This window comes from Mustelus asterias, chromosome 8 (assembly GCF_964213995.1).
Source record: "Mustelus asterias chromosome 8, sMusAst1.hap1.1, whole genome shotgun sequence".
Classification (NCBI taxonomy): domain Eukaryota; kingdom Metazoa; phylum Chordata; class Chondrichthyes; order Carcharhiniformes; family Triakidae; genus Mustelus; species Mustelus asterias.
The window spans coordinates 84336070-84354475 of record NC_135808.1 but is presented as its reverse complement, the minus strand read 5'-3'; the positions used below and the strand labels follow the sequence as shown (position 1 = coordinate 84354475).

Below are 18406 nucleotides of genomic sequence, written 5' to 3'. Positions count from 1 at the left end.
CAGACTCGAAACGTTGGCTCTACTCTCTCTCCACAGATGCTGTCACACTTGCTGAGATTTTCCAGCATTTTCTGTTTTTGTTTCAGATTCCAGCATCCGCAGTATTTTGCTTTTCCCTTAAAGTTCAGAGGAGCACTGACCACAATTCTATAAATAAAAGATAAATAGAATGTGGCAATGGAGGGAAACATTGAAGGCTTTGGATGAGAGAAGCATTGTCAATGACAATGACAAGTTTTTCATCCACATGTGAGGCAGGTGTAAAACAATCTCAGATATGGAAGTAATATTCAAGTCTTGGGTCAGGCCTGAACTTTATAATGAGTTAAGAGGTGTTAGTGCAAAAGAAAGTGTCTGGAAGGAAGCATGAAGCCATGGTTCTTGGAGGTAGCTTTAACAGTTCAGGAGGTGGGAATTCTATTTGAAATCAGAAAAGGTGAATCCACTATTGTTGACAGATGAAGTGTGGATCCATCAAGGGGAAGAGGTGACTGCTGCTGGTTAGACTAATGGGCAACACAAAATTGCTTTTGAACCACTGAAAGAAACAAGACTTTAATTTTTCTATTTCAGGGGACTAAGGAAATCAAGATGTAGTGATTCAGACATTGGGTGGGATTTTCCAGCTGCCCTCGCCCCAAGACCGGAAAATCCCACCTGAGGTCAACGGACCTTTGCATGGTCCTGTCCTGCTCACTACGATTCCCAAGGTGGGTGGGACAGGAAAATTCCGCCCATTATGTTTTGAGATGTCAGGAAGTTTTGAGAGCTGAGGGCAAATGACCTAAAAACAAATTGATGTAACATGGAATTATGTGAAAAAAGTGAATGAAGTTCATTAGTGAATGAAGGCAGGATGAAGAAGGAATAATGGGAAAGATGAGAAACAGCACTGATGATGTCCTAAGTTAATGGAAAAAAAAGTCAGTCAACAATACATATCGACTAATCTAAGAGAAAACTAGACAGCTGCTAGCTAGGTCAGAGGTTTGATCTGAGGCCATATGAAGAATTTTTGAGAATTCTGAGGGAATGATGAATAAACAACAAAAAATCAGATGGGCAAAGGTAGCCTAGATGAGGAATTCATAGAATGTTTCCAGCATCCTTTTTTAGCACGTCTGGCACCAACCAGAGAGCAGGCTATACCAGACCTGCTATTGTGCAATGAGATGGGATTAATTAATGACCTCACAGTGAAGGCATCCTTAATAGTAGTGATCATAATATGATTGAGTTTTACATTCAGTTTGAGGGAGAGCAGAGTGGGTCTAAGACTAGTACTTTAAGTTTAAGTAAGGGCAACAATGAGGGCATGAAAGCATGGCCAGTTAAAGTGAACTAGCAAGTAAGGTTAAAGGATAGGGCAATAGAGATGCAGTGGCATTTGAAGTGATATTTCAGAATACATACAATAAATATATTCCACAGAGAAAGAAAAATTCTAAGGCAGGATCCTTAAACTTTAAAAAGTTAAAAATAGTATCAAACTTAAAGAATAAGCACATAATTATGCAAAGATGGATGGCAGGTCAGAAGATTGGACAGAATCTTTAAAAAAATCAGAGCATGACTAAAAAATTAATAAAGAGGGAATATTAAAGTATGAGGGAAAGCTAGCTAGAAATATAAAGATACTAAGAATGTTGATAGATGCTTAAAAAAGAAAGGAGTTAACAAAGTGAATATTGATACTATAGAAAGTGAGTCTGGGGAATTAATAATGGAAAATAAAGAGATGGCAGATTAATTGAACCAGTATTTTGCATCGGTCTTCAATGTAGAGGACAAGTAATATCTCTGAAATAGCTGTATATCAGAAAATGGAAGGGAAAGAAGAACTCTGGAAAACTACATTCATCAGAGAAGTGGTACTGAGCAAGTTGTTGGAGCTGTGGGTTGACAAGTCCCTGGGTCCTGATAAACTTCATCCTGAGGCCTTAAAAAAAGTGGCTAGTGAGATGGTTGATGTGTTCACTTTACTTTTCCAAATTCGCTGGATTTGGGAATGGTTCTATGAGGTAGAAAAACAGTGAATGTAACTCCTTTATTCAAAAAGGATGAAGACGGAAAGCAGGTCACTATGGCAGTAACATCTGCCATAGATAAAATATAGCAAGAAGTTTCACAACACCAGGTTAAAGTCCAACAGGTTTATTTGGTAGCATAAGCCACTAGCTTTCGGAGCGCTGCTCCTTCATCAGGTAAGTGGGAGTTCTGTTCACAAACAGAGCATATAAAGACACAAACTCAATTTACAAAATAATGGTTGGAATGCGAGTCTTTACAGGTAATCAAGTCTTAAAGGTACAGACAATGTGAGTGGAGAGAGGGTTAAGCACAGGTTAAAGAGATGTGTATTGTCTCCAGCCAGGACAGTTAGTGAGATTTTGCAAGCCCAGGCAAGTCGTGGGGGTTACAGATAGTGTGACATGAACCCAACAGCCCGGTTGAAGCCGTCCTCATGTGTGCGGAACTTGGCTATCAGTCTCTGCTCAGCGACTCTGCGTTGTTGTGTGTCATGAAGGCCGCCTTGGAGAACGCTCACCCGAAGATCAGAAGCCGAATGCCTGTGACTGCTGAAGTGTTCCCCAACAGGAAAAGAACACTCTTGCCTGGTGATTGTCAAGCAGTGTTCATTCATCTGTTGTCGTAGCGTCTGCATGGTCTCCCCAATGTACCATGCCTCGGGACATCCTTTCTTCGTGGAGGTCCTCTCCACTAGGAGCCGGCAGTTTGCGGATGTCCCAAGGCATGGTACATTGGGGAGACCATGCAGACGCTACGACAACGGATGAATGAACACCGCTCAACAATCACCAGGCAAGGGTGTTCTCTTCCTGTTGGGGAACACTTCAGCGGTCACGGGCATTTGACCTCTGATCTTCGGGTAAGCGTTCTCCAAGGCAGCCTTCACGCCACATGACACACGACAACGCAGTGTCGCTGAGCAGAGACTGAGAGCAAGCTCCGCACACGAGGACGGCCTCAACCGGGATCTTGGGTTCATGTCACACTACGTGTAACCCCCACGACTTGCCTGGGCTTGCAAAATCTCACTAACTGTCCTGGCTGGAGACAATACACATCTCTTTAACCTGTGCTTAACCCTCTCTCCACTCACATTGTCTGTACCTTTAAGACTTGATTACCTGTAAAGACTCGCATTCCAACCATTATTTTGTAAATTGAGTTTGTGTCTTTATATGCCCTGTTTGTGAACAGAACACCCACTCACCTGATGAAGGAGCAGCGCTCTGAAAGCTAGTGGCTTGTGCTACCAAATAAACCTGTTGGACTTTACCTGATGTTGTGAGACTTCTTACTGTGTTTACCCCAGTCCAACGCCGGCATCTCCACATCATAGAGAAAATATCACAGGGAAGAGATTATTATATCAGGGCACTTGGTAAACTTCAAGGTAAGCAGAGTCAACTTGGTTTTATGAATAACAAAGATAAATTTCAAGGCAAGCATATTAAGAACAATGTTAAGTCAATTATTAGACCTTATAGGGCTGGAGATAGTAAAGAAAGACACTCCTGACAGGGGAAAAAAAAACTTGAAGTTGGCTTTAATGTTTGAAGGAGAAACAAGTGGAGATTCTTTGCTAAGATCATTAAGATTAGAGTTGGAGGAGAAATGCGGGTTAAAATAACGATCTTTCTCTTCTGAAGAATTAATGACATGAAGAAAGTAGATGAAAAAGAGGATTCACAAAAATTATGAGAAACAGATTTGTTTTGTTATGGCAAATTAGGGAAACAGATGGTTTCTATCCAATAGAGAGATATTCAATTTGATTTTGCTTGACAATTTCAATAAATTTGAAATATGGATAATTACTATTAGTTGCTCAAAAGAGACAATTGATGAATTTAGTGTAGTGAAGGAAAGACATTTGTAGCCACAGCAGATGTGTCTGATAATGTAAAGTAGCGAAGGGAAACAGTTGAGATGTCAAAGTCAACATACAAACATAACTTGTTAAAGATTGCAAGTTGGAGTGGCAAGTCTAATGGGAATTGGAATGGAGAAGATGATTCAACTTAAGTATTGAGCGATTATGATATTATTGGAAGGATCATCTGGAAGATGGCATGTTTCTGATGTTAGGAAGCTGAATTGAGACACATTAGAAATGACTGGGTCACTGATATTAATGATGGCAATGCGTTAATACAACTCACTCCCAAACAATAAGCATCAGGAGTGATCACAAGTCAAATCCCAGAATGTTTGAAAAAGTATGCAATATCAATGTCAAGTTAATAGCATTTTGATGTATGCTCTTTGATTAAATACTTGCAATACTCTTCCAGCAAGGACTGTGATGTGCCCAGAGCAGCGGGAAAGAAAGAAAAATTTTCCTGTGTTACTTCAGCATCCAAATTCCTTTCTAGACCAGAAAACTTAGAGAAAGAGTGCTGAGAATACTCACTCACAGTCAGGTGGAAAAACAGCACTTCTGGCATCTTTTAGGAGAATTGCAGGGATATAGGTCAACATTTGTACTATATTTTGTGACAGTGAGATTACAAATATTGGACCAAAGATCAGGCTTTGATGATCAGACTTGGCTGTGATACTCCATATGGTGGGATAGCACTTCTTCACTTACTGTTTAGACTCACTTGGGTCAGTGAAGAGTAGAATCAAACCAGGTGGCCCAGGAGGATAAACATTTTGCAGTTTTAAAGAGCCAAGTGGCCTGTTTCTGTGTTGTGCAATCCTGTGATTGAGTTACGATGGACTGCTGTTCCTTAGCAGTCCTCAGACTGCTTGTGCCTTAGCAAGAATCAAGGCATTCAGGAGAAGAAAACATGAGCAACAAATTTACCTAGCTTGGCTTCCAAAAAAGGGTAGTGTTCTCTCTCACATTTTAGAGTTGCAGCATCAAGTAATTGTCTGACACTGATTTGTACCAGCAATCCTTCATAAATTCTCAATTGCAGCTGCATTGAACATCTATCAGATAACTGAATTTTCTGTGTGGTTTTGGGGGTGGCAGGGGGGAGCAGGGGTGCAGGTGGAGAAAGGGAAATTACTATCACTTCTCAGTTAAACAAAGGTAACACACAATATCCAAAACAAAGATACAAAAAAACAGTATCTTATAAAATAGGGAATCTTATCAATAACGATATCCATAATAGCGTCTGCTCTTTGTTCTGTTTTCCATGTAGTGGGTAAAATGGCTACTGCCCCAAAACCTTTATTTACATATGATAACACCTATCTATGGTAACCCATAGTGTAGCAAGCTATTTATCCAAACATCCCCCTTTTCATAAAAAAGAATACACGCGCTATCATTTTCAAGTTACTCCACATCTATAGTCTGTTCCAATTTCACCTGTCCTTGCACACAAATGCACACACAGACCTAAAGCGTTCAGGTCTTTTATGGGACTCATGTGAATTGTTGTTAGCTGTTCATCTGATATCTGCTGGTATCTGGGATGACATTGCTGCTCTCGGGAATGTCATTACCGTGGTGAATGTTGCTGTTGTGGAAATCGTTGCTGCTGATCCATTGCATTAGTTGTGAAACAGTTAATCTCTGGGTCTGATGGTCAATCACTTCCTTGCCAGGTTGGCAAAATCAGATCTGCTGTGAGGGAGCAGCTTCAGCATATGGATGTCAGTGGCTGTGATGACAGATCTGGTCATTCACTTTCACTGTGTACGACTGAGGTGACAACTTCTCTACACAAGTCCCAAGTTGCCACATGGATTGACTTTTGTTAAGAATGTTTGCACTCGCCAACTCTCAGCTCTGAAGATGATTTGGCAGCTTTCTGTCATTTCACTTTGATTTTGTCACTCACTCCTGTTACTACTTCTGGCCTCTGTAGTTTTTTTATAAGTTATTGGAAGAATTGTTTGCATGCAGCATGACATTAGTTACTGAATTGGTCTACCTTCCCTGCCTCCAGTAGGTGTGTAGCTCCATTCTCAAGATTGTCTTGTACACAGTCTGTGCTGGATCTACTTGATTTTTTGATGCTCCCTTTGGCAATCTTTCAGGCAGCCTCAGCTGGGGATAGTGTGGAGATGATTTGGTGAATTTTTCAATCATTTTGAAGTGTCTGAATTTTTCATTAATGAACTGAGGGCCATTGTCACTCATCACAATGTACAGAATGTCAATGCCTTTCAGGCACTCTACAATCTCACTGGCAGTCATTGTCAGCTGGTCTAGCTCCCAGTACTCTGAATAGTAGTTCACTCTGATGAGCTAATCAGTTCCAGTGAGGGGCACGAGGTCTACATCCATGGTCTGTTTGGATGTCATGAGCGATTCTTTAGCTTGCTCAGTTTCTTGTTCATTACAAGCACTGCATTGGCCATGTAGTCCTTGATTTAATTGCTTATGTTTGGCCAGTCGAGCACTTCTCTTGCCTTACTCACACTCAACTCAATTCCTTGATGGCTTGCGCAAATGCACCTCAATCTCTATTTTTCCACCTCTTTAGAGGTAATGAGTGGGATTTTCCAGCCGCACTCACCCCAAAACCGTGAAATGCTGTCTGAGGTCAACAGACCTTTCCATAGTCTGCCCCTCGCTTGCTATGATTCCTGTGACAGGCGGAACAGGAAAATACTCCCCAATGTCTGTGAAGCTCATGATGTTGCATGTAGTGCCAGTGTTTATCTGACACTTCACGTTAACTTGATGCTCTGCAGTCATCATTTCAATGATAACAAACTATTTTTTTTTACTTCAGGGTTTGAAGACACCAACCTGTTTTCGGGTTTAGTGTGATTTGTTGCAATCATCGTTCAGCATCTTTTCAGCAACCAACTTTATGTAGGTTAGCTATTCTTCTTCCAGCAAAAAAAACTGACATGCAAAGTAGTTCAGCTTCTTGCAGTTAATTGCTTTCCCTACACTGGACATGATTCCTTTTCCTTCCTGTGGAGTCCTCCACAGTATTTACATCCAGTACTCCGGCTTTGATCTTTCCTCTGGTCCATCTATAACCTTTCCTTTCTTTTCTTCATTGACATGTGCTTGGAAGGCTTGGGCTGTCTTCCAGCATAGTGCAAAATCTCCTCAGTTCTCCCATTTATACTTTTCAGTTGATAATCAGTCAATCTTGAGCGTCTGTACATGTTAGTAGCTTTCTTGAGAGTTAAGTTGCTCTTCTCTCAGCAGATGGCTCTCTTGTTCCTCAGACAATCCTATCTCTGATGAGGTCATCCTTCAGTTGCCAAAACTCTCAATATTTAGCTAGACATGTCAGTGCAGTCACATAATGAAAAATATTCCCCCACTCTTTCTGAATTCTAGTGTTAGACACACAGCGTTCATAAATAACAGCAGTAGAGGGCTCAAAGCAGGTCTTCAAGGCCTCCAAAATTTCATAAGACCGTTTTTTCTGCTCCTCAGTGAGATCCAAGGTGCAATAGAGCTTGTAGCACTCCTTTGCCATCACTAAAACAAAGTTGCAATCTCGTAATTCTGCCATTGAGACTGCAAGAATTGCCAATTCCCTCTCAAACCTCTCTTCATGTCCCTCAGAGTATATACTGGAAAATTCAAGGCCATAATGACTCAACCAGCTGTTGCCGCCCTGTACAACTTTGCAGACCATAGTTTTAATTATTCTCTGATGTTCTCTGGCTCCCGTACAACTATCAAAATCTGGCTGCACACCCCTGACACCATGTTCCACGTGGTGGGTAAAATGGTGACTGCCCTAAAACCTGAATTTACATATGATGTAATCTGAGGTCACATGAGTATGGCAACCCACAGAATACAATTGGGTATTCACCCAAACATCCTGTGAGGTTGCACAACATAGATATCATTATTGGATGACTCCCTTTCACATCAGCGATGACATGTAGAAAATTTAAAAAGTAAAAGTTGTCTGGATAATTTATATTGGCAGAGATTAATTGATTTATGTTGCAGCCATAATAATACAAGTGTTGATCCAAAATCTCAACACACAGAGACTTGCTTAAAACCATGTTATATTATTGAAACATAATACTTAACCATTAGGATCAGATCCATCTTATAGAAGTTCCTTTCAGATTGCTTGCTGACTATTTTTCTTTGGAAAAATGCCACAGCAATATTAATCTGACACTCAACTGCTTGCATGTGAGTGAGTGACCACACAGTGAGAATGATTTTCATCTCAAGCAAGACAGAACTGGGCATACAACCCAGGCCCACACAGGAAGAGCAGCTCCCCCTCCTACCTGGGAATGCATACTTCCCCCATCCTGTTTGCATTTCAACTTAATTGCACTATTGTCTGAACTTTTAATAGTACTCCATGATACACTGCCAGTAAATATTTTTATACTAGAATTTTTTCAGATGAACTCTGTCAGGCAAAGTCAGCCGTAGTTTGCTTTTTAAAGTTTTGGTTATTTATGCATACAATTTCATCACCATCCGAGAAGTGGAATTTTTTTGAATTTTAGGCTTATCAAGGTGAGGGATGGCGGGACTGGGAAATGGGACTCCTTCTCAATTCCACAATTCAGTGTCAGTATCGAGCATTCCTGGGTCAAGTCTAGTGCAAGTTGGATTCCGAGTAAAGTGCATGTCAGCCATTCCCCAGAGGCAGCTCACGGATGAAGCAAGTGAGGCACTGGCACACCTAGAATGGTGTGTGTACAGATGCATCAGCAGTTGATGCATAGGAGTCCCAGCTCCTACTCTGATCAAACAATGCAAGGAAGGCAGCACAGTCCATAGCCTAAAGGACAGCATTGTATGGTGGCGTTTATTAAAAACAAACAACTCCTTCCCAAGTGGGCCAGCAATTGGGGACAGTGCAGCGCGCAACCAGCTGTTTATGTAAGAACCAATCGTCCATATCAAAGAACTGCTGCATATGATAAATATAGATAAACATAGTTCACCAACTTTCCTTGGAGCAGACTGACAGTGAGTTATACAGAGCTGAAACATATCAGCTTTGAGGGTTAATTGAACTTAGCCGGAGCAAAGGCACCTGTGCTTCATACGACCCTTAGCATTTCAAGAGAGCGGAGATGCTATCAGTCAGCATTGTCATTCCTGATTGCTGCAAGACAATTCATGTGACTGGACATTAGGAGTGAACAGGCTTTGCACCCAGCTGCAACGGTCCCCCTCAGCAGTTAAACTGCTGTCAAAGCTCAAGAATGAAGAATGCCCAGCAGGGTGACACAGAAATACTGGCAGCACTCGTGAAACTATATTCCAACAGGGGGTCAGTGATTTCAGGTAGAGAGGGAAGAAAGTTTAAAAAAAAACCCATCAAAATGTCTAATTATTCCAAGATACTGCAGAGTACTGTCCAAGTACTGTCCAGTACTGCAGAGTACTGCCAGTGCACTGCCTCATAGAGGGTCATTTTTGAGGTAATCAGGATAACAATTTCATTAATCAAACGTATCCATTCCATCGCACTTCTATGTGTTCAATTAAACTGAGGAAAATGATACTAATTAATTTATTGCAAATCTTACATCATACAAGTATTTACAATTCTGAGCAACATGGTAGATAACCTATTAATTGACTGATAAACAACAGTGCTTTTTAAAAAAAATATGTTCCCATTAGTTTATGTTGATTTAGATAGTGATAGGCATCATTTGACACAACATATAGCCGAGAGTTTGGCGACTAATACTGTACATTATGGAGCACAGAGGTCTGCAACTTATCATCCCTGGAAATGCTAAATTCTTCCGAAACGTGACCAACCAGCAATGAACACTAACTGTGTACGAGGCTCATTAAGTAGTTTCCAAACAAGATGCAGTTTCGGGAGGCCTTCTCATAATGAGAATGGAAGAATCCATGCAGCACTCCTGACACACAGCATCCATTCGCAATAGATGCTCTGATAAAGACCTTTTGCAAGACCTTTTAAAATTGACCCAGGAGTCCTCGCCTCATTACAGGCTCAATTATTTTTGCCCTATAATGGGCAAACACCGGCAAGTGCACCTTTGTGAAAGAAAAATCAGTATTGCAGATTTCAGGCAAACAAAGCCCTTTACTTTTGCTGGTGCCCAATATTCTTCTCAACCCACACGTGATCCCAGCATGTTATGTACTGAGCACTGCTAGCACCACTGAAATATTTAAATACACTGATCTTGCATTGTATGCACTATGCCAGTCGCGCATTATTTGCCCAATTTGATTTTGGCATGTGCACATGTATTTAGCATTGTGAATTTTGTAGATACTAGCATGCATTGTATAGTCACTAAAATAGTTATAACTTTAGTTTACTCATGTCTTTAGCCAGTGATGTCGAGTAAGTGAGGAAAGGTACCTACACTGCCTTGGAACTTCTCCAGCTATGGGTGGAGTCTGAAATTACCTATTCTAACTAATACATGTGCTGGATTTCATGATAACCAATGTCTAACATTTTCCCATAGGGGGCACTATTGTTGATCAATGTGCCTTGGAGAATTATGAGAATAACTTCCATCAAGATATTATTCCCAATCCTTTATAAAAGCTACAAACCATCAGCAAATCATCACTCAAACCAGCTAGGCCAAAGGATTGAGTATTAAACGATCAAATGTTGTTTACATACTGCAAATGATCAATTGAAAAATTGACGGATCCACATGGATCAGTGTTGTCCAATATACTTGTCAATCGCCACATGGTGAATAAGCCACAGACTTGTAGCCAATTGATGCTGTTCATTTTTAAAGCCACACAATACTGAGTTGTGTTAAACTTACATTGCTGGGTATGAGGATGGCAATCACTCCCTAGACCCACTTGTGCAAGAAAGAATCAACCATGAAGCTGTTATACGCTCTCTGACATGCAGTAAAAGTGAGACTGGCCTTTACGACAGCAGTATGATTGCTCTCGAAATTTTACTGGAGTATCTAGTGTCATGAGCATGCTAAGTAAGGGCTTGGTTTTGTTCAGTTGACAGTTTCCATAAAACAGTCGTGGTGTATGAATTATGTACAGTGCTGCATGAATACCAATGAAGTTTGAAGTGTGAAGTGTGCAGGTTTGGCAAGCTGCGGCAATGCAGCCGCACCTAAATATGTTCAGCCTTTATCTTAATGGATTTGTTGAAAAGAGCGTTTGGAAGGAATAGGACGCGATTAATATAACAGGAGGGATTAAAGGAGGGCGACCATAAACCAAATAAGCATGAAATGTCTGGAGGTTGTGTTCAGATATGGCTGGTGACAGAGTGTAAGCAAGGCAAGGGGGTCAGAATGCAGAAGCCAATATATAGAGGTTTGTTGATTCCTTCCCTTAGTCCTCTAATATGTCAATTCTGATAAAATAGAGACAGTTTACCCTTGAAAACATTTGCTTTTTATTGAAACAAACTGCAGCACACTGTGAGAAACAGAACACTTCAGTTAACAGATTGTCACCACCCTTTGTGTATGCAACAGCCTTGCTTTGCAGAACCGTGCAATTGCAAATCCCTTTTGAAGCTGTTCTCCAGGCTCTGGCAATGAGTGTATCAGTCTTGATTGCTGATGGTTTAAAACCTATTTTCAAAAGATTGCTAATTTGTTTAAAACTGCATATGTTCTGTTCCAAGTGGGAGGAATATGATTGGAACAAGTTTGGTGAGCATTGAAATCCTATTGGACAATACTGTCATAAATCAAAATTTTCAATATATCAGTGCAGATATTGCCCTCTAGTGGTCACATAATGATCTTGTAACTCAATTTGCAATAAACACACGGAATCATTTTCACCAAATACTTAAAGAGCTAAAGAATGAAGAGATGGCCAAGATAGGGTCTTAAGCTGAAATGTCAGTTTAGCCCATGTTTACTGCAAGATGCCTTCATGGCAAAGGAGTTGAAGCCAGCTACTTCAAGTCAGAAGGGTTGTTTGGAGCTTACTAAAAAGCTGGTTGCCATTTAAAATGTCTTCCACCTCTCATTAAAGAGGCTGCATGGCATTCAATGACAAGTGCTTCAACTGATGCCCTCTCCTAACAGTGACCAACTGTTGGGGAATAAACACAGCACTGATTTTGATTTCAAGTGCTACTTAAAGGGATACTCACCACTTAAAGGGATACTCACCGTTTCACGGCCATTGCTGCTGGAGCTGTGAAGAGGACGTCTGTAACACAGCGGGAGACTTTCTGGGACACTTTGTCAAGACTTCACCAACACTCCGGCAAGATTTATTCCGGAAATTCTTTGAGGACTTCACCTAAAAAGAGTAAGTGCTGTGCTACTCCACCTTATTGGACACCTTGTAGGAGTCACCAGGAGAGAGGGAGTGCTGGGTCATTGGCATCTTGCTAGGGGTTCCCCCTCTGACTTGGATAAGGAATGGGAGGAGGGCATGAGGCTAGTCAGAGCAGCACCAGCTGCTGCATGAGAAATACACAGGGTAGTTGAGGCATCCCTCCCAGTGTGGGTACAGGATAGCACTCTCTTCTGGACTCCTCCAGCAGGATCTCTAGCATCTGTGCTCACTCCCTCAGCCCCTGTGCCATCCTGTGTCATTCAGTGCTCCCTACACCTTCAGCATAAGTGGGTGCAAGGAGCCCACATACAGTACCAAGATTGTGTTTTATCAGCACCTCAGTGCTAAACCTGCAGGTTTCTGGTTAGCACCCCCAGCAAGTTCAAATTATGGTTTTCAGCAGTTAACACCACAATTATATGCTATATCTGAATTTTCAAACAGGCCAGTCTTGTTAGCACTGTACCTATTTTCTGCCCATTTTCATCCTTTGGCAAAATAATCCCCAGAGAACTTTGCGCAGGAAAATAGACCCAAAATCCATGTATGCATCACACACAAGTGTAAAAGCTTTTACCAACCGTGATGTGGAGATGCTGGCTCTGGAATGGAGTGGGCACAGTAAGAAGTCTCACAACACCAGGTTAAAGTCCAACAGGTTTATTTGGAATCACAAGCTTTCGGAGTGCTGCTCCTTCATCAGGTGAGTAAGGAGCAGCGCTCCGAAAGCTCGTGATTCCAAATAAACCTGTTGGTCTTTAACCTGGTGTGGTGAGACTTCTTACTTTTACCAACTGAGGAGGGAATGTATGTTAAACGTAGTGCATGTTACAGATGATTGTTACAATGGTGCAACTCAGCTATGGCAGGAAAATTCTTCACGGTTGTTTTTTTCCCCCTGTAGTACGGCAGAAATTGTGTACAAATTGCAATTTTACCAGGCTCAAGGGGTTGGGTTAGGAGGTGGGGGGGGGGGGGGGGGGGAGGAGAAGGCTGACAAAATGGCACAGGAAAGCACTGGGGGAGGCGCAACATCTTCCTGCCACTGTACCAACTTGTCAGCAGCAGGAAAGTTGGCAGAACAGCTGCCCACCACGAACACAATTGAGCCACTTAAGTGGTCAACCAATATCTACGTTTTACCACTGCGAGCATTTTTGCACATGTTGAGGGGGAGGCATGGCTGCATGCGGGAAACTCCTCCCCCAGTGAAAGCTGGCAGCCTCCCAGTGTGCACTGGAAGGAGATGGTGGAGAAATATTGGGGGTGCAGGGGATGTGGGATGAGGACATGAGGACATAAGGGGAAGTTCACCTTTTTTGGTGCTCCAATGTTCACAAAAGTGCCTCCTCCCACTGCACCTCCTGTGCCTCAATGCCACCAACCCAGCACATGAACATTGTAGCCTGCCTGCCTGTGCTCGGTGTCCCCCCACACCACTTACTAATCTTTGAAGGCACCCAGCCATCATTCTGCAGCTGCTTTCTCAGCAATGGCCACCTTTAATGGTGACCTGCTGATGCTGCTGAGTTTCCAGTCCTGTGATTGGACAAGCAGCTCCTGGGGGCAGTCCCAATTAATTGGCCATTGCCGGGAATATGCCTTCTTGGGTCCTGCCATTGGCTGATCTGGGAGTTGTCTTCCACTTTTGGCTATGGTGCGGGATCATCTGCTGCCTGCATAAAACCCTTCGCAGAGCTTTCACTGCGTTGCTGATAAAGTAACAGCGATGGAACAGAAGCAGCTCTGAGAATTTCCCAGTCAATGTTTCTGCTTTCTACACAATGGGTAAGTCTCTGAAGGGTGAACACAATCCATATTTTTAATATAATGAACAGAACTTATAACATGGACATACTGGGAGGAACAAATAACACAAAGCTACCATCTCTTACCTTTGGCTTGTATGCATTCAGCATGGACATTTCAACATTTTGCCCTCGTACAGGTTTTGGCTGCCGTTGGATAACAGGTGTTGATGACTTTTGATTATTACGACAAATGCAGATGAAGAAGAACAAAAGAGCAATTGCCAGGGGAATCGTCACACTCGGGACGAGGATGTAAAGGATCTCCATCTTGTTGTTTTCTTTGGAGTCTGGTTTTCAAAGAAAAAAACCATCTTAGTTCATTAATAATAAGACACAACAAAGCACACAGTGGTAAGGAAGAAGGAAGGACAATGTCCAAGTTTTGAAAGCCCAGACATAGTGTTGCCTGATCACTACTTGTTGATTTGGCTTATCTCCCGCTTTTGGAATCTTGTGTTTTTGTCATGAACTAGGGATCTTGGCGGCACAGTGGTTAGCACTGCTGCCTCACAGTGCCAGGGACCCGGGATCGATTCCCGGCTTAGGTCACTGTCTATGTGGAATCTGCACATTCTCCCCGTGTCTGCATGGGTTTCCTCCGGGTGCTCCGGTTTCTTCCCACAGTCCGAAAGACGTGCCGGTTAAGTGCATTGGCCATGCTAAATTCTCCCTCAGTGTACCCGAACAGGCGGCAGAGTGTGGCGACCAGGGGATTTTCACAGTAACTTCACTGCAGTGTTAATGTAAGCCTACTTGCGACACAAATAAATAAACTTCAAAAAACTGTAAAAATCCAGTATACTGACCCAATACATTATATATCAAATCCTCTTTCAGAAATTTCAATAGATGGTGCTTACCACACAGTGGAATCTCACACAACTCCAATTTCACCGATTCATCCAGAGTAAAGCACCACGGAGCATCCTTGTGATTCCCGGGGTTCCGGCAATATGAGTGGCCACCGTTGAGTTCAGGATATTTAACCGCAGTGTAAGAATGACTGTGTGGATACTGAGAGTTCCATGGCTGACACTGTCGACCTGATTTGGTGACACTCACGGTGCCCCGGTAATCGATACCGCTAATATTAAAACATTTGTGATCTGTGTGGGAAAGAAAGACACACAGTAAAGAAGCTGTCACTTGGTTGTATCGAACTTGAACATTGCTAAAAGGGGAGGCATTAAAAACTTTTCTTCATAAGGACAAACACAAGAGTGCCAAATTTTAAATGACCACAGCAATTTATACTACAGCAGAAAAAGGTGTTGATTGGTTTGCAAGTCAACTCTGATTGGCCAAGGTGTTGTCCTGGAGAAAGCAACAGGGAACTATAGGCTCCCCAAGCTCCCGGTAATTCAAAAAAGGTGCAAGGCTTGAATATCTCCCTTTTCTTTGCAGAGAACGGGTCTCTGGGTGTGAATGTATGTCACTTCTAGCAAGCTTAACTGAGCCGTGTTAAAAAGTGTTACTGACTATTTTAAATAATCTCCATGGCAATGCGTCAGCCAATCAGAGTCAACTAGCCAACCAATCAGCCAATCCTTTTGGAAATACCATTCAGTGAAAAAGATTTTTGATAATTTGAAGTTTTTTTGATGGTTGAATCAAGTTTCCTAACAAATACCCAAGTCATAAACTAAGAATGTTTCAGGTTCTGTTCCTAATTGGTGTTGAGTGAATGAGCTGAGCTGAGCTCAGCCAGCGCCACCTGTAAAGCACTAAATTGGCCACGGTAACCCTGAGTTAGGAAAGGCAAGTGAACTGGGGTTCATACTCTCGATATCAGTACAACAATCCCTATTGGAAAATGCTGTATCTGGATGTTGGGTAAATAAAGAATCAGGCTCAGCTGTGATGCTCCTTGTGGTCAAATAGCTTGCTGGCATTCATTAAGAAGAATGGTGGCCAACTGCTGCCTATGAAACCATATCCTAGCAAGAAATCAAAGCGTTTTAGAAAGAGAGAAAATGGGTGAGAAGGAAAACACGGTACTTGTAATTGCGAACCTGTCAATAGCCATGTTTATATTAACCAAGAAAAACTTTTGTAATGCAACAATACCTTTCCTTGTTTGAATGCAGCTCCATATTTTTAGTTCAGGTTTAATCCCTAATTGGCAAGCTATTTGACCATGAAAGCTGAGTTTGACACTCCAGTTGTTTAGTAGCTATTTGCGCCATATATTATCCTGAGCTATGAACACCAGGATGGCCCCAAAGTCTCTGCTCAGTTAATTGACCTTAGTTTAGGCAGTGTCACAGAGATTATTGCCCTGGGTTAGAGATTGCTGTGGGGGAAGATGAGGCGAAAGAAATGAATCAGGATTTCAGCTGCTGATTACAACGCTCCTGTTGAGAGTATATCCGGTAACACTGCATGCAACAAAGTCAGGTGCAACCTTTGCACCCCACCTCCCGGTGGAATAGTCCATTCATGAAGAACAGCCATTGGAAGGAGATAATTATTGACACTTATGGAGTTATTCCCTGGCACCAGATACTGCCTTCAGTAAAGGAGTGAACGGAATATAAACAACAAAATACAGAGAGAGCTCTCAAACTGTTGGACTAATCTATAGTCTCTTTCAGTTGAAGAACACATATTTACTTACTCTTATTGATCGGTTCAGCCATTGGAATTCCAATGCGCATGCAGTTTGCCGCTTCTGGACTGTCCGGCATGGGAAGATCTTCACAGTTCGGCAGCTTCAATCTCATTAGGATCAAAGGATTTGATCTGGCAAAAATATATTCTGTCTTGCAAAGGTCATTTTCCAGGATCTCGCACTCATCTCTGCAAAGGTCACGAGGTTTGGGTACTGATGAGGTATCATCGCAGTAAGGGAAAGCAAAGTGGCACAGCGAGGGGATGGCAAACTGGGAACAACGATCTGTTAGGTGATTTGAGGTTCCAATCATGGTGAAAGCAGCTACGGAGTAAATGAGCAAGATTATTAACTTGCTTCGAGCTTTAAACTATTCCAATTTTCCAAATCAATAGCAATAATTATATTGAATAAACTACTTGACGCAGCTCAATTTAACTTCGGGAATAATCAAAATGGCAGAGATTCTTCAACAAATTACATCAAAACGTATTCGTTAGATGAACTTATAAGAGACCCTCCTTTTCCAAGAAAAATATTTCAGGACAATTAGTTAACTGTAAAGAATTCTGCCCTTTAATGTCCCAAAGATCCTCTGATAGGTTAGTGGGTAAATTCACTGCCATGTGTGGAACTAAATGTTGAGGACTCCGAAGGACCCAACTTCAATTCCAAATCAGTGCTGAGCTACCTTATCTCAAATGGAATGGTTTCTGATGGCTGCTCAATATAACTTGCTGGAAAATGTGCATCTTTAGATATCAGGCTGGATCACAAATTGGACCCATCCACAATACTCATCTCCTGTTTCAACAATGTACTGGTTCACACATTTCGAATGGCTCTTTAGCAGGTTATTGGAAGGAGACGAGTGTCTATGGAGCCATTGATCAGCACTTCAGCCAACTTGGCGAATCCCAGAGGCCAAACCCATAATTTACTAACTGAAGTAAAAGCTTCTAACTTTCAGCATGACCACAGCCTTAGACCTTTTATCAAAGCATGAATGCAGGGACAGCTCGTCATTCTCGTCCGCAACAACTCTCACCAACTTTTACAGATGCACCATAGAAAGCATTTTTTCTGGATGTATTGCAGCTTGGTAGGGCTCCTGTTCACAAGAAACTACAGAGTTGTGGACGTAGCCCAGTTACACAAACCAGCCTCCATTGACTTTGTCTACACTTCCTGTTGCCTCGGCAAAACGGCCGACATAATCACGGACCCCACGCACCCCGGACTAACTTTAAAGTGAGGGGTGATAGATATAGGACAGATGTCAGAGGTAGGTTCTTTACTCAGAGAGTAGTAAGGGCGTGGAATGCCCTGCCTGCAACAGTAGTGGACTCGCCAACATTAAGGGCATTTAAATGGTCATTGGATAAACATATGGATGATATTGGAATAGTGTCGGTTAGATGGGCTTTAGATTGATTTCACAGGTCGGCGCAACATCGAGGGCCGAAGGGCCTGTACTGCGCTGTAATGTTCTATGTTCTATACTCTCTTCCACCTTCTTCCGTCGGGAAAAGATACAAAAGTCTGAGGTCATGTACCAACTGACTCAAGAACAGCTTCTTCCCTGCTGCTATCAGACTTTTGAATGAACCTATCATATATTAAACTGATCTTTCTCTGCACCCCAGCTATGACTGTAACACTACATTCTGCACCCTCTCCTTTCCTTCTCTCCGATAAACTCTATGAATGGTCTGTTTTGTCTGTATAGCGCCCAGGAAACAA

At 42.1% G+C, this 18406-nt stretch overlaps 1 protein-coding gene across 1 annotated transcript in view; it reads right to left on the bottom strand.

Moving 5' to 3' along the window:
- ror1 (receptor tyrosine kinase-like orphan receptor 1) overlaps window positions 1-18406 on the bottom strand; it is a 332421-nt gene that overhangs the window by 6057 nt on the left and 307958 nt on the right. The window contains exons 7-9 of the mRNA XM_078219199.1: window positions 16670-16987; window positions 14913-15158; window positions 14137-14339 (exon numbers count right to left, since the gene is read on the bottom strand). Of these exons, the coding sequence (XP_078075325.1) occupies window positions 14137-14339; window positions 14913-15158; window positions 16670-16987 (767 nt within the window). The remainder of the gene's footprint in view (window positions 1-14136; window positions 14340-14912; window positions 15159-16669; window positions 16988-18406) is intronic.